The sequence below is a fragment of the Salmo trutta genome, chromosome 24 (assembly GCF_901001165.1).
Source record: "Salmo trutta chromosome 24, fSalTru1.1, whole genome shotgun sequence".
In the NCBI taxonomy this organism is placed as follows: domain Eukaryota; kingdom Metazoa; phylum Chordata; class Actinopteri; order Salmoniformes; family Salmonidae; genus Salmo; species Salmo trutta.
The window spans coordinates 39,531,953-39,546,790 of NC_042980.1; the positions used below are offsets into that span (position 1 = coordinate 39,531,953).

Genomic DNA, 14,838 nt, shown 5'->3' on the forward strand with positions numbered 1-14,838 from the left:
TTCTTAGAAATTACTGACATTTAATCATTTATTTACATTCATTCAAAATATAAACTTAAAGCTTAATGTTACATTTTACATGACATGTTAAAATGTGTGCTAAAATAGATCGACAAACATATGGCTTTACATGTCATTAGTTATAAATACCCATATCACCCTGTTTTTTCTGCTGATTAGCGATGTTATATATTCAGAATCACTTGTATTTGTGAGGAGTCGCATATACATATCTTACCATCATTAAAACGTAGTATAGTTAATTCTACCACAGGTTCGGCCCTTTCCTTTAAAGCAAAATTCCATGAAATTTGACACATTTACCTGGTTTTACACGCAACTTGACCCAGAAAAGTGGAAATTCTGCTTACTTGGGAAATAAGTGGTCATACTTTGAGTCAGTTTGGTCAAAAAGTTGTTTTGGCATGTTATTAATATGGTAAATAAAAATGAAAGCTAAATATTACCTAAAACAGTAATCTACTACAGCCAAGTTAAGTGTAAAACCAGGTTCATGTCAAATTACATATAATGTCCCTTTAAGATCTGGCTCTTTTAGGAAGCCCTATCTAAGCAGCTGGCCCATCAGTAAAATGACCAGGGAGCTAGCCAGCACGGTGGAGCTGGCCCAGTTAGGACCGGCCCGTCCGTACAGACGGATCCCTGGTATGTTGCTTTGGATGAAGCTGGAGAAGGTGGACACCTTGGCGTAGACGCCGGGGTGGTTGGCATGGGCACAGCCCAGGCCAAAACTCACCACCCCGGCCTGCACCCAGGTCCCGTTCACCATCTGGCAGACTAGGGGTCCTCCAGAGTCCCCCTGTGGAGAAAGAGGGAGATGGGTGAGAAAAAGCGTACGTTAAGCTACTATTACACACACAGGTGAGGCATGCGTACCTGACAGGAGTCCTTGCCCCCCTCTTGATAACCGGCACAAATCATGTCAGAACGGATGCCCACTTTCTCCGATGGGTTAAGGTCATACATCATCTGACAGGAAGACGACGAGATGATTGGCACCTGCACTTGCTGCAGTGTTCCCACTCCACCCAGAGAGACTGAGAGACGGCCAGGGAAGTTGAGGGAGAGTGAGTAGGTAGGTCAAATAAAAGGAGCGAGAGAATGCCTACACCAACAACACATTTGGGTTGAGGGTTCACAATTGTACCTTTTCTGAGATTTCTGCCAAGCAAGGAGGGGAATTTATTTACACACAATTAAAACTTAGGACACCTACTCATTCCAGGGTATTTATTTTGACTATGTTCTACATTGTAGAATAATAGTCAAAACATCAAAACTATGAAATAATACATATGGAATCATATATTAACCAAAAAAGGGTTATCCAAGTATATTTTATATTTGAGATTCTTCAAAGTAGCCACCCTTTGCCTTCATGACAGCTTTGCATTCTCTCAACCAGCATCATGAGGTAGTCACCTGGAATGCATTTCAATTAACAGGTGTGCCTTGTTAAGGAAAGAAATTCCAGAAATGAATGTGTTTGAGACAGTTGTGTTATGGCAAGAACAACTCAAATTAGCAGAGAAACGACAGTCCATTACTTTAAGACATGGTCAGTCAATGCGGAAACTGGCTCTCATGAGGACCGCACCAGGAAAGGAAGACAGAGTTACCTCTCCTGCAGAGAATAAGTTCATTAGACTTACCAACCTCAAATTGCAGCCCAAATAAATGTTTCAGAGTTCAAGTAACAGACATCAACATCTACTGTTCAGAGGAGACTGCGTGAATCAGGCCTTCATCGTCGAATTGCTGCAACGAAACCACTACTTAAGGACACCAATGAGAAGAAGAGACTTGCTTGGGCCAAGAAACACAAGCAATTGACATTAGACCGGTGGAAATCTGTCCAAATTAGAGATTTTTGGTTCCAACCACCATGTCTTTGTGAGACGAGGAGTAGGTGAACGGATGATCTCTGCATGTGTGGTTCCACTGTGAAGCATGGAGGTGGTGGTGTGATGGTATTTTGCTGGTGACACTGTCAGTGATTTATTTAGAATTCAAGGCACACTTAACCAGCATGGCTACCACAGCATTCTGCAGCGATACGCCATCCCATCTGGTTTGTGCTTAGTGGGACTATCATTTGTTTTTCAACAGGATAATGACCCAACACATCTCCAGGCTGTGTAAGGGCTATTTGACCAAGAAGGAGTGATGAGTGCTGCATCAGATGACCTCGCCTCCAGTCACCCGACCTCAACCCAATTGATATGGTTTGGAGGAGTTAGAATGCTGGGTTAAGGAAAAGCAGCCAACAAGTGCTCAGCATTTGTGGAAACTCCTTCAAGACTGTTGGAAAAGCATTCCAGGTGAAGCTGGTTGAGAGAATGCCAAGAGTGTGCAAAGCTGTCAAGGCAAAGGGTGGCTACTTTGAATATAAAATATTTGTTTAACACTTTTTTGGTTACTACATGATTCCATGTGTGTTACTTCCTAGTGTTGAAGTCTTCACTATTATTCTACAATGTAGAAAAGTGTAAAAATAAAAACGCTTGAATGAGTAGCTGTGAGTCAGTCACCTTGACAGGCTTAGAATACTGCACATGGACCACACTGACAGATACTCATGGGAGGACTGAGAGAGTTGACCACTGTGACAAAGAGGTTGAGGCTCCTTTAAGTGGAAGTTAGATTTTGCCGCTATATACGTAATGCCTTATTCTCTTACCCCCGTCGCGGATGTTTCCCCAGCCTGTGATGTAGCAGGGCAGGTCCCCGGGGAACAGTGTCCCAGCGTCAGGAAGACAGACAGGATGGACAAACCCCGACCAGACGATGGGTCTCTGCAGCTGCACCAAGGCCATGTCCTGTCCCGAATTTGGGTCCAAGTAGCCGGACGGGATCACGACGCGCTCCACGAGGTGCGACATCTCGTTGGGGTTCCAGCTGTTGAGCCGGTGACGGCCAACATAGAGGATGTAGCCCGACACGTCTAACGGACTGGGAGAGGAGAGAGTTACAACACCTTACAGCTAACAACTGAAATGCGTCTTCCCATTTCCCTACCCACCCAGACATCACACACAGTTTAGAGGACGATACGTTTTCTCTTAGATGTTTTAACAGTATTATGCTCCAATCCCAATTTAAGGCCCACTCAGTGATCTTCACAGCCGTTTTCCTAATTTGAATTATTGAATAGGCATTTATACATGCCAAAGTCAATCAATCAAGGTATTAATTGTATTTAAAATGTATTATGAGGCTAGACGCACCACCCACATTGTGCGGGGGCTCCCACTCCATTCACTGAGTGTGAAAGCCTTATAGCCGAGCTATCTTATGCAAGCATCTACAAAAACACTGGATCTTATGTATGTGTAGACAGGAGACGAAACTGGGTTTGGACAATGGATGAGGACAATAGGTGCCAAAGTGACAAGAAGTCACTCCAGGCATACGTTCTCTAACGGTTACCCCAAGTTGGAAAAGCAAGCGCATTTGACTGTCGGCCCAAATTATGCATGTCCTACCTCTACACACAAAACAGGAACCTTTCTCCCAAAAACAGGCCCCAAAAAGAACAGCTCTATCACTGGTTTGCAGAATATTACATACTGCTCTGTCTCCAGTTAAGCTAAGAGGAACCAGTTAGCTTCTATCAGCTCTTAGCCGAGTGCCCAGACACCATGGGGTCATGCTACACAGAATAGTTAGAAAAGGCCTCTTATTAATGCACACACTTTTCTATCTTATAGGAGTTTGTTAAAGAAACTCAAGCTCAATGCCTAGGCTTAAAGAATGATATTTTAGTACACAAGCATTAGTAAAGGTTTAACAGAAAATGCCCTCACGGAACTCACCCAAGATCCTCAAAAGTAGACACCAGTGGCGTTCAGTGCAATTCAAGATTAGGGAGGACAACTTGTATTTTCAAAAGCAAAGCCTCATTTCTATTACAGCATATTGGATGACTGTCATTCATATTCCATTCAACCAGCTGAAATGTAATGTCGATGGGTTTAGGCTACTACAGGATACTCAAATTTGCCATATACCATCATGAGGTTCCTACAACCTAGCCTACACATTTAAGTTTATAATGTACGTGCACAAGTAGAGAGATTGGAGTTAAGGTGACAGAGTGACACATTCAATACCGCCTTGCACACTCGTCTGCATCTAGATAATCTGGGGTGTATTCATTAGTCAAAATGAGTTTTTTAGGTCCCTCCCATTTAGTTTCCTTCCGTCTAAGATTTCTTTTGTTGCAACAGAATAGGGAGAATGAATACACCCGTTATCGAAGTTCACCTTCATAACTTTGCTCATTGTATAATTATTTCTAGCATCTACACGCTCTACTCTCACCCAATCCACATCAATGGGGCTGTAGAGGAGCGGGGGTCAAGTTCCTCAAGGTCCACATCACTAAGGAATTAACATTGTCCACATGCTTCAGGAGGCGGAAAAGATTTGGCATGGGCCTTGAGATCCTCCAAAAGTTCTACAGCTGCATCTTGACTGGCTGCATCACCGCTTGGTACAGCAACAGCAAGGCACCTGACCACAAAGCGCACTGAGTAGGGCTGGGAATTGCCAGGAACCTCACAATACTTAGGTGCCAATATGATTTGTATTGGAATTCTATATGTATTGCGATTCGATACTGTTTTTTTATTGCGATTCGATGTTCCAAACATATTGCTCACCACATGTCTGCTGCAGAGGGACAAGAGAATTAGTTCTGATCAATCATGGAAATAAACATGATGAAAACAAAGTTGGCTCCCTCAGGATTGGTGGGTCCCCTGCGGGACAGTTGAGCTAATGTAGGCTAATGCAATTAGCATGAGGTTGTAAGTAACAAGAACATTTCCCAGGACATAGACATATTGGATATACACTGCTCAAAAAAATAAAGGGAACACTTAAATAACAATGTAACTCCAAGTCAATCACACTTCTGTGAAATCAAACTGTCCACTTAGGAAGCAACACTGATTGACAATAAATTTCACATGCTGTTGTGCAAATGGAATTGACAACAGGTGGAAATTATAGGCAATTAGCAAGACACCCCCAATAAAGGAGTGGTTCTGCAGGTGGGGACCACAGACCACTTCTCAGTTCCTATGCTTCCTGGCTGATGTTTTGGTCACTTTTGAATGCTGGCAGTGCTTTCACTCTAGTGGTAGCATGAGACGGAGTCTACAACCCACACAAGTGGCTCAGGTAGTGCAGCTCATCCAGGATGGCACATCAATGCGAGCTATGGCAAGAAGGTTTGCTGTGTCTGTCAGCGTAGTGTCCAGAGCATGGAGGCGCTAACAGGAGACAGGCCAGTACATCAGGAGACGTGGAGGAGGCCGTAGGAGGGCAACAACCCAGCAGCAGGACCGCTACCTCCGCCTTTGTGCAAGGAGGAGCAGGAGAAGCACTGCCAGAGCCCTGCAAAATGACCTCCAGCAGGCCACAAATGTGCATGTGTCTGCTCAAACAGTCAGAAACAGACTCCATGAGGGTGGTATGAGGGCCCGACGTCCACAGGTGGGGGTTGTGCTTACAGCCCAACACCGTGCAGGACGTTTGGCATTTGCCAGAGAACACCAAGATTGGCAAATTCGCCACTGGCGTCCTGTGCTCTTCACAGATGAAAGCAGGTTCACACTGAGCACATGTGACAGAGTCTGGAGACGCCGTGGAGAACGTTCTGCTGCCTGCAACATCCTCCAGCATGACCGGTTTGGCGGTGGTCAGTCATGGTGTGGGGTGGCATTTCTTTGGGGGGCCGCACAGCCCTCCATGTGCTCGCCAGAGGTAGCCTGACTGCCATTAGGTACCGAGATGAGATCCTCAGACCCCTTGTGAGACCATATGCTGGTGCGGTTGGCCCTGGGTTCCTCCTAATGCAAGACAATGCTAGACCTCATGTGGCTGGAGTGTGTCAGCAGTTCCTGCAAGAGGAAGGCATTGATGCTATGGACTGGCCCGTCCGTTCCCCAGACCTGAATCCAATTGAGCACATCTGGGACATCATGTCTCGCTCCTTCCACCAACGCCACGTTGCACCAGACTGTCCAGGAGTTGGCGGATGCTTTAGTCCAGGTCTGGGAGGAGATCCCTCAGGAGACCATCCGCCACCTCATCAGGAGCATGCCCAGGCATTGTAGGGAGGTCATACAGGCACGTGGAGGCCACACACAATTGAGCCTCATTTTGACTTGTTTTAAGGGCATTACATCAAAGTTGGATCAGCCTGTAGTGTGGTTTTCCACTTTAATTTTGAGTGTGACTCCAAATCCAGACCTCCATGGGTTGATAAATTGGATTTCCATTGATTGTGTGTGATTTTGTTGTCAGCACATTCAACTATGTAAAGAAAAAAGTATTTAATAAGATTATTTCTTTCTTTCAGATCTAGGATGTGTTGTTTAAGTGTTCCCTTAATTTTTTTGAGCAGTATATTTGTTTTTCTTTGTATTATCTTTTACCAGATCTAATGTGTTATTCTTCTACATTCTTTTAACATTTCCACAAACTCCTAAGTGTTTCCTTTCAAATGGTACCAAGAATATGCATATCCTTGCTTCTTGGCCTGAGCTACAGGCAGTTAGATTTGGGTGTCATTTTATGCGAACATTTTTAAAAAAGGAGCCGATCCTTAAGAGGTTTTAAGAAGATGGAGAACAAGCTATGAAGAAAAACACGAGTTTTAGTGCGATACAGCGTGTGGTGTAGTGGAGAGTATATGCCATATACCCACTTATTTTTCAGTGGGCATTGCATATACTCACTTCATAATCCCCAATGATATGTATTAGTGTAATGGAGGTATAAAACATAACTAATTAGGGCTGTTGGAACAGATTTGAATGTTTGGCGTAAAATGTAGATAAACTATTATTTCTTCACATTTTAAGCGTGGCAATGTACACAGCAGTATTTCCTAAATGCAATTTGCGGGAACAGTTGTAAATAGCGCACCGCACATGCAAGCAGGAGAGAGATGGACATATCATGGACAGAGAAGGACATATCATGGAAAAAGAGAAGGGGTCTGAATACTATCTGAATGCACTTTGTCACTGTTTCTCATAGGAATTCACACAGGGCGCCTTTCATTCGCCGGGCGAAATTGTCAAAATTTGAGTATACCCACTTCTCCAGCACTGGGTACAGCCAACTAGTCAAAAAGAATATCCCAATATGTAGAGGCCTAACTGTATATATTTTTCTTCTCCATCACTAGCAGTGAGCAATGTTCCCTTTAAGCTACACACGACCGCAGCTCCCCGGGATAGCCGCGCAGATGAAATATTCACCCGCGCAGAGAAGCACGAGATTGAACTTCAACTTCCTAGAGCTTTCCTTCCCCCATTAGTTAACACTGTCTACATTTCCCTATACTGTGGGACTTATCGAATCCATGCAATTAGCCACTTTCAAAGCAACATACCGAAAAACACTATGCAAGAGATTTTGTTGTAGGATCCTATTGCATTGACAGGCACGACTCAGGGCCGTACTCTACACAGGCCAGTGCGCTGTAACCAATCAGAGCTGCAGTAGGCCTATATGCAAATAGACCATTGCCATATGGATCTGTGCCATTCACTTTGATCTGGACTGTGTTTACAGCATGAGCGGTTGTGAGTAGATGCGCATGTTTTGAGATCAAAGCGAGAGCTGCATGTAGCCACATGTAGTGCACATTTGTTCATATAATTTGCTAGTTAGTGAGTTGTTAGCCCAGTTATAGATCATTTGTAGTTAGCAATGGGGGAGTGGTTACTTCCTACAAGAGCTGAAAACATGTACATTTCTAGACATCTTTGAAAAGTGAGTCGGGTAAAGAGCTTTGTTTTAAAGGGGCCGTGTTGTATTTTAAAACAGGATTGAACAAGCTAAATAGCCAATAGGCAGAGGGTAGCATAATTTGTCTGATTCTCTGTAATAATGGTATGAGAATAATACATTTTATTTTGTAAAGTGGGTTCTTGCATCAAACATTCAGTCATTTCCTTGTCTGAAGGACAAGTGGTTAAACAGGTTAATGTCAAGCCCTGATGTTTTTTTTCAAAAGTAGTTGTACATTGAACACCACACATTGGCTGCTACTGTAGGCTGACTGACAGAACAGCTATTTCTGTGTTAAAATGTTATGGGATGCATTTTCTCCATTGTTTTTGACGGTATGCCACTGTTATGCCTACATTATGATCTCACAGCCTACTTGACCACTGTCAAACTAACTTAAAGTAGGTACAGCCTCAGTGTTCACAGTAAACACATGCTGGAAGTTGAACAGAATTTTCACAACTTTCAAGTTCACACTCAGCAGACCTGCAATTTGCTCAGTGCTCCCAATTTTTTCCCCGAAGGAACATGTGTGAGTATGGCCCAGTGCATCACTGGGGCCCGAGCAACCTGCCATACAGGACCTCTATAACGAATTGTCAAAAAGACTCCAGCCACCCTTGCAAAATACTATTATTCTCTCTGCTACCGCACGGCAAATGGTACCAGTGCACCAAGTCCGGAATCAACAGGACCTTGAATAGCTTCTACCCCCAAACTATAAGACTGCTAAATAGCTAATCAAATGGCTACCCTTTTTTGGTACTAACTCTTGCACACAGCTGCCTATTATCTATCCTGTGGTCTAGTCACTTCACCCCTGCCTATATGTACATAGTTACCTCTACCTCGGCTCGTACCCCTACATATCGACTCAGTACTGGTACTCCCTGTATACAGCCATGTTATAACCTCGCACCCCTGCATATCGACTCGGTACCGGTACTCCCTGTATACAGCCATGTTATAACCTCGCACCCCTGCACATCGACTCGGTACCGGTACTCCCTGTATACAGCCATGTTATAACCTCGCACCCCTGCACATCGACTCGGTACCGGTACTCCCTGCATACAGCCATGTTATAACCTCGTACCCCTGCACATCGACTCGGTACCGGTACTCCCTGCATACAGCCATGTTATAACCTCGTACCCCTGCACATCGACTCGGTACCGGTACTCCCTGCATACAGCCATGTTATAACCTCGTACCCCTGCACATCGACTCGGTTAAGGTACTCCCTGCATACAGCCATGTTATAACCTCGTACCCCTGCACATCGACTCGGTTAAGGTACTCCCTGCATACAGCCATGTTATAACCTCGTACCCCTGCACATCGACTCGGTTAAGGTACTCCCTGCATACAGCCATGTTATAACCTCGTACCCCTGCACATCGACTCGGTTAAGGTACTCCCTGCATACAGCCATGTTATAACCTCGTACCCCTGCACATCGACTCGGTTAAGGTACTCCCTGCATACAGCCATGTTATAACCTCGTACCCCTGCACATCGACTCGGTTAAGGTACTCCCTGCATACAGCCATGTTATAACCTCGTACCCCTGCACATCGACTCGGTTAAGGTACTCCCTGCATACAGCCATGTTATAACCTCGTACCCCTGCACATCGACTCGGTTAAGGTACTCCCTGCATACAGCCATGTTATAACCTCGTACCCCTGCACATCGACTCGGTTAAGGTACTCCCTGCATACAGCCATGTTATAACCTCGTACCCCTGCACATCGACTCGGTTAAGGTACTCCCTGCATACAGCCATGTTATAACCTCGTACCCCTGCACATCGACTCGGTTAAGGTACTCCCTGCATACAGCCATGTTATAACCTCGTACCCCTGCACATCGACTCGGTACCGGTACTCCCTGCATACAGCCATGTTATAACCTCATACCCCTGCACATCGACTCGGTACCGGTACTCCCTGTATACAGCCATGTTATAACCTCATACCCCTGCACATCGACTCGGTACCGGTACTCCCTGTATACAGCCATGTTATAACCTCATACCCCTGCACATCGACTCGGTACCGGTACTCCCTGTATACAGCCATGTTATAACCTCATACCCCTGCACATCGACTCGGTACTGGTACTCCCTGCATACAGCCATGGTATTGTCACTCGTTATTGTTCTTCACTGTATTTATTCCTTGCGTCACTATTCTAAAAAATATAGAATTCTGCATTTTTTGAAAAGGACCCGTAAGTAAGCATTTCACTGTTAGTCTACACCTGTTGTTTTACAAAGCATGTGACAAATACAATTTCATCTTTCCCTTCGCTTTTGGACTTCAGTGCACAACAGCTGTGTGACCAGGCGCAAAAGCCTCTCCAAGCCAAACCTTCATACTATAACCGCTACACAGCCTACATCGTTGTCACCATATTAACGTTATAGTCAAACTACGCGTTTGTAAATCCACAATCCAATCCAGGTGTACAATCACGCAGTACAGTGTAGCCTACAGCAAGTAGTTACACCGACAGGCCCCATTGGCAATACATCTATAAAACCCAAAGCTTACCTTGACTTGGAAAAAGTTGCAGTGTTGGCTAGCCTTAGCATGCTAGCTAACAAATAGCGTTCCTCTCCGAGTCAGGTTGCATTAGCTAAGTTAGTTTACCTTTCACTAAGAAAAACATGCAATGAAATATTGCTCTGCTGCTTCTCCTTAAATGAAGACATTTCTTGGTTCAAAACTCTTCAACTATCAGGATTCTACACTAACTTTTTCCACAGGTGGAACCAACTTCAGGTGGTGGCACCAACAGATGATTTGGTCGCAGAAATCTATAACATCATTTGTTTTGGGTTTCCTGACAATTATATCTGGCACATAAGCCTAAGATCACCATGCTCAATGCCAAGCGTAGGCTGGAGCGGTGTAAAACGCGCTGCCATTGGACTCTGGAGCAGTGGAAACGCGTTATTTGGCATGATGAATCATGCTTTACTATCTGGCAGTCCGACGGACAAATCTGGGTTTGGCGGATGCCAGGAAAACGCTACCTTCCCGAATGCATAGTGCATAGTTTGAAGGAGGAAATGATGGTTCGGGCTAGGCCCCTTAGTTCCAGTGAAGGGAAATCTTAACACTACAGCATACAATGACATCCTAGATCATTCTGTGCTTCCAACTTTGTGGCAACAGTTTGAGGAAGGCCCTTTCCTGTTTCAGCATGACAGTGCCCCCGTGCACAAAGCGAGGTCCATGCAGAAATGGTTTGTCGAGATCGTTGTGGAAGAACTTGACTGGCCTGCACAGAGCCCTGACCTCAATTCCATCGAACACCTTTGGGATGAATTGGAACACCAACTGTGAGCCAGGCCTAATCGCCCAACATCAGTGCCTGACCTCACTAATGCTCGTGGCTGAGTGGCAGCAAGTCCCCACAGCAATATTCCAACATCTAGTGGAAAGCCTTCCCAGAAGAGTGGAGGCTGTTAAAGCAACAAGGGGGGAACCAACTCCCTATTAATTCCCATGATTTTGGAACGTGAAGTTCGACGAGCAGGTGTCCACATACTTTGTCATGTAGTGCATGTCTGAATGCATTTATTTTTATTTAACTAGGCAAGTCAGTTAAGAACAAATTCTTATTTACAATGACTGCCTACCAAAAGGCAAAAGTCCTCATGCCACAGACTGCAATAATAAATAAAAATATTTATGACAAAACACATCGACAAGAATAAGGTGGGCATTGCCTGACTAAATAGACAGCAAGCTAGTCAGTCTTGCCATTTGAGATTTTGGAGTTATAGTATTATTTTTTAAATGAGAAAGCAACCAAAAACCAGGTTCCCCTTCTAATGGAACACTTTGTATAGAAAACCAATTTGAAACCAACATTTGATTTGGTCTTGCTCATAACAACCGCACATGATTTCACCGAAAGAGCATCAGACTAGCCCAACACCCTTACATTTTTAAGGTAGGCTTCTCCATGACAGTTGAATTTGCGATGAGCCATACAGTTAAGACTGAACTTCTTAAATACCTGGTTTGCATACCTATTCTTGCCATAGCATTTACAGGCAGATATAACTTGAAACATCTTTCCTACCACTGTCGGTCTCCATGCAACAACCAGCAATTTAAAAGCTGCGCACTCGATGCCCGAAAGATTATCCAGGTTATACGTGTGCGACAATTAAATCGACATAAAACAACTTTGGGTATCCATCTTATTTTTTTTCAGCAATTATGTAGCCTAGATTAAAAATAGCATTATAATATTTTTGTTCACTTGCCCTAGCAGCCATCTTAGGGGGATGATCAACTGGCCCACAGCGTTTTCAAAAACTCCCCATGTATGTCGAGCCCCAACACAAACACAGGGGTATTCCCGTGCCGTCGTCGCCTCTTCCCGAAAGTTGGTATATTTTTTGTCAATTGCACATTACTGTTTGAATAAAAACATTTGCAAATAATTCCTGTGTATGTCTATGGAATAGGGTGAGAACCTATTAAAATCAATGTACTCTGAGGATGGAAAACAGCTGACCTCGGACAACACCATGGCCCTATCCTGGAAGGTGCTGTTCAGGCTACTGTAGACCATTGCAAAAGGGTGTTTTAATCCGTTATTTGGTTTCATGTGACTATATTTAGTATAGTTCTATCTAAAAATGATAGCTTTTTTAATGTTTCACTATTGTTTTTATGTAATTCACTGAGTAGGATGGTCCTCCCCTTCCTCCTCTGAGGAGCCTCCACTGGTGGACACTTACTTTGGGAAGCAGTGGGCAGCAGACAGCACCCACTCCTGAGTGATGATGGTGCCCCCACAGACATGGCCATCCTTCAGTGTCTAAAGACCAAGAGGGGGGGAAAGAGGTTAAGGTGAATCATCAAGTCTTATTCCTCCCCCCCCCCCCCCCCCCTCCCCATGATGACCAACAAACGCACACACTAAAACCAGACAAACAAGTCTTCATGCATTTTGTTCATTCCATACCTTGACTCAGCGCTAACCTACCTGAATATCCACTTGCCACGGCCATGCCCCCATTGATGCATCTACTCCTCCCACAATCCTGCTACCCATGGGTGGTTTCCCACACTCTTCCTGAGCATGGCAAACCATGACACCTGAGAACAGTAGACGAAATGGGAATTAGACCAGTTGTGGAAAAAGTACCCAATAGTCATACTTGAGAAAGTAAAGATACCTTAATAGAAAATGACTCAAGTAAAAGTCACCCAGTATAATACTACTTGAGTAAACGTCAAAGTATGTTTTTAAATATCGAAAGTAAAAGTATAAATAATTTCAAATTCCTTATGTTAAGAAAACCAGATGGCACCATTTTTGTTTTTTTAAATTTACAGATAGCCAGAGGCACACTCATACATCATTTACAAATGAAGAATTTGTCTTTAGTGATTGTTCTAGATCAGAGGCAGTAGGGATGACCAGAGATGTTCACTTGATAAGTGTGTGACTAACAATTTTAGGTGTTAGGGAAAGTGTATGAAGTAGAAAGTACCTTATTTTCTTTAGGAATGTAGTTTAGTAAAAGTTGTCAAATATAAATAGTAAAGTCTAATTCAGATACTCAAAACAACTACTTAAGTATTACTTTAAAGTATACCTTTACCCAAAAAATATTGTAGTTTTGAAACTGCAGTCGACTGTGGTATTTTGGACACAGTATTTGCAGCATATTACAGTTATACTGCACTCTGACTGCCATATTTTTTGTAAGGGTTTTTACCTAAGTACTTTACACCACTTAGCAGGACAAGAAAATGGTCTAATTCATGCACTTATCAAGACAATATCCCTGGTCACCCCTACTGCCTCTGAAAGAATCACTAAAGACAAATTCTTAATTTGTAAATTATGTATGAGTGTGCCACTTACTTTTGATACTTAAGTATATTTAAGCAATTACATGTACTTTTGATACTTAGGTAAATGTAAAACCAAATACTTTTACTCAAGTAGTATTTTACTAGGCGACTTTCACTTTTGTCATTTTCTGTTAAGGTATTTTTACTTTGACTCAAGTATGACAGTTGGGTACTTTTTCCACCACTGCCTTTAAATTGATACATATGCCTACTTGAGGACTCTGTCGAGTAGGGATAGCCTAGGCCCAAAGTGTAGATGCTAAGATTGATAACAAAATAACCACAAACAGAACCGTCATTCTGTTACCAAACTTAGTATGTGCACTGTTCTTCAAGTTGATGCTTTCGTGAAATTCTTTGTGGAAATTGTTAAAAGTAATCATTGTGCTTAGTTGCATGGTTCGCTTAACTTTGCAATCGAAGTGTTTGACACATTTATAGTAAAACATCTGAGTATCAGCGTCACTCCTGCCGTGGAAATGCCCGTAGTCAATGTTGCGGGAGTAGCCAAAACAAAGGTAACCAAATACAGAGGCCTGTTTCCTTTGTAACCCGCAAATGAGTCGATTGAAATTACACACAATTGACCTACTTCACTGACATGACCAGGTTATAGCATAAAGATATGAAAACTCACCTGTGAAACACCAAAGAAGCCTAACATAAAAGTCTGAATTCTGTATCATTTTCGAGGGACACGAGACTTTCAGGTAGCCTCAAACTTCCCCCCAAAAACTGTAGTATTCTTGATTAGTCTTGTGTTCTAAATCAAATCGTCCGCACAGGAACTAATTTTCACGGAAACTCGCTTTCCACAATAGCGGCGTTGAAATTCTTCAGAACGTGTGAATGGTTAAAAACACGTATGAAAAAATGTGTACAAATTATTACTTACAAATTAAATGTATGCCTTGCGAAAACAAAGAGAACAATACGGTTACTGACAACCTCTTGGTTTATGCCTCCATTTAATACAAGGTTTGGAGAACCAGACCTGTGTACCAAGATCGTCAGAAAATCTTGAACGCTGGGACAAGCATTTGATTGTCCCATTCGTTTATCACGTGAGCAAGGCACCTGTGATCCTACAGGGGAAGGTGTGGCAAGGGGT

The 14,838-nt window shown here is 43.4% G+C and overlaps 1 protein-coding gene across 1 annotated transcript; it reads right to left on the minus strand.

The window, feature by feature from the left end:
* zgc:92313 (serine protease) lies at window positions 1–14,775 on the minus strand. Its single transcript, XM_029712142.1, has 6 exons — window positions 14,365–14,775; window positions 12,850–12,962; window positions 12,602–12,681; window positions 2,702–2,973; window positions 898–1,058; window positions 1–820 (listed from the first exon to the last, which is right to left on the minus strand). The coding sequence occupies exons 1-6, from the start codon at window positions 14,411–14,413 to the stop codon at window positions 566–568; spliced, it is 930 nt and encodes a 309-aa protein (XP_029568002.1). The 5' UTR covers window positions 14,414–14,775; the 3' UTR covers window positions 1–565.
* Between the last annotated feature and the right edge of the window lie 63 nt (window positions 14,776–14,838).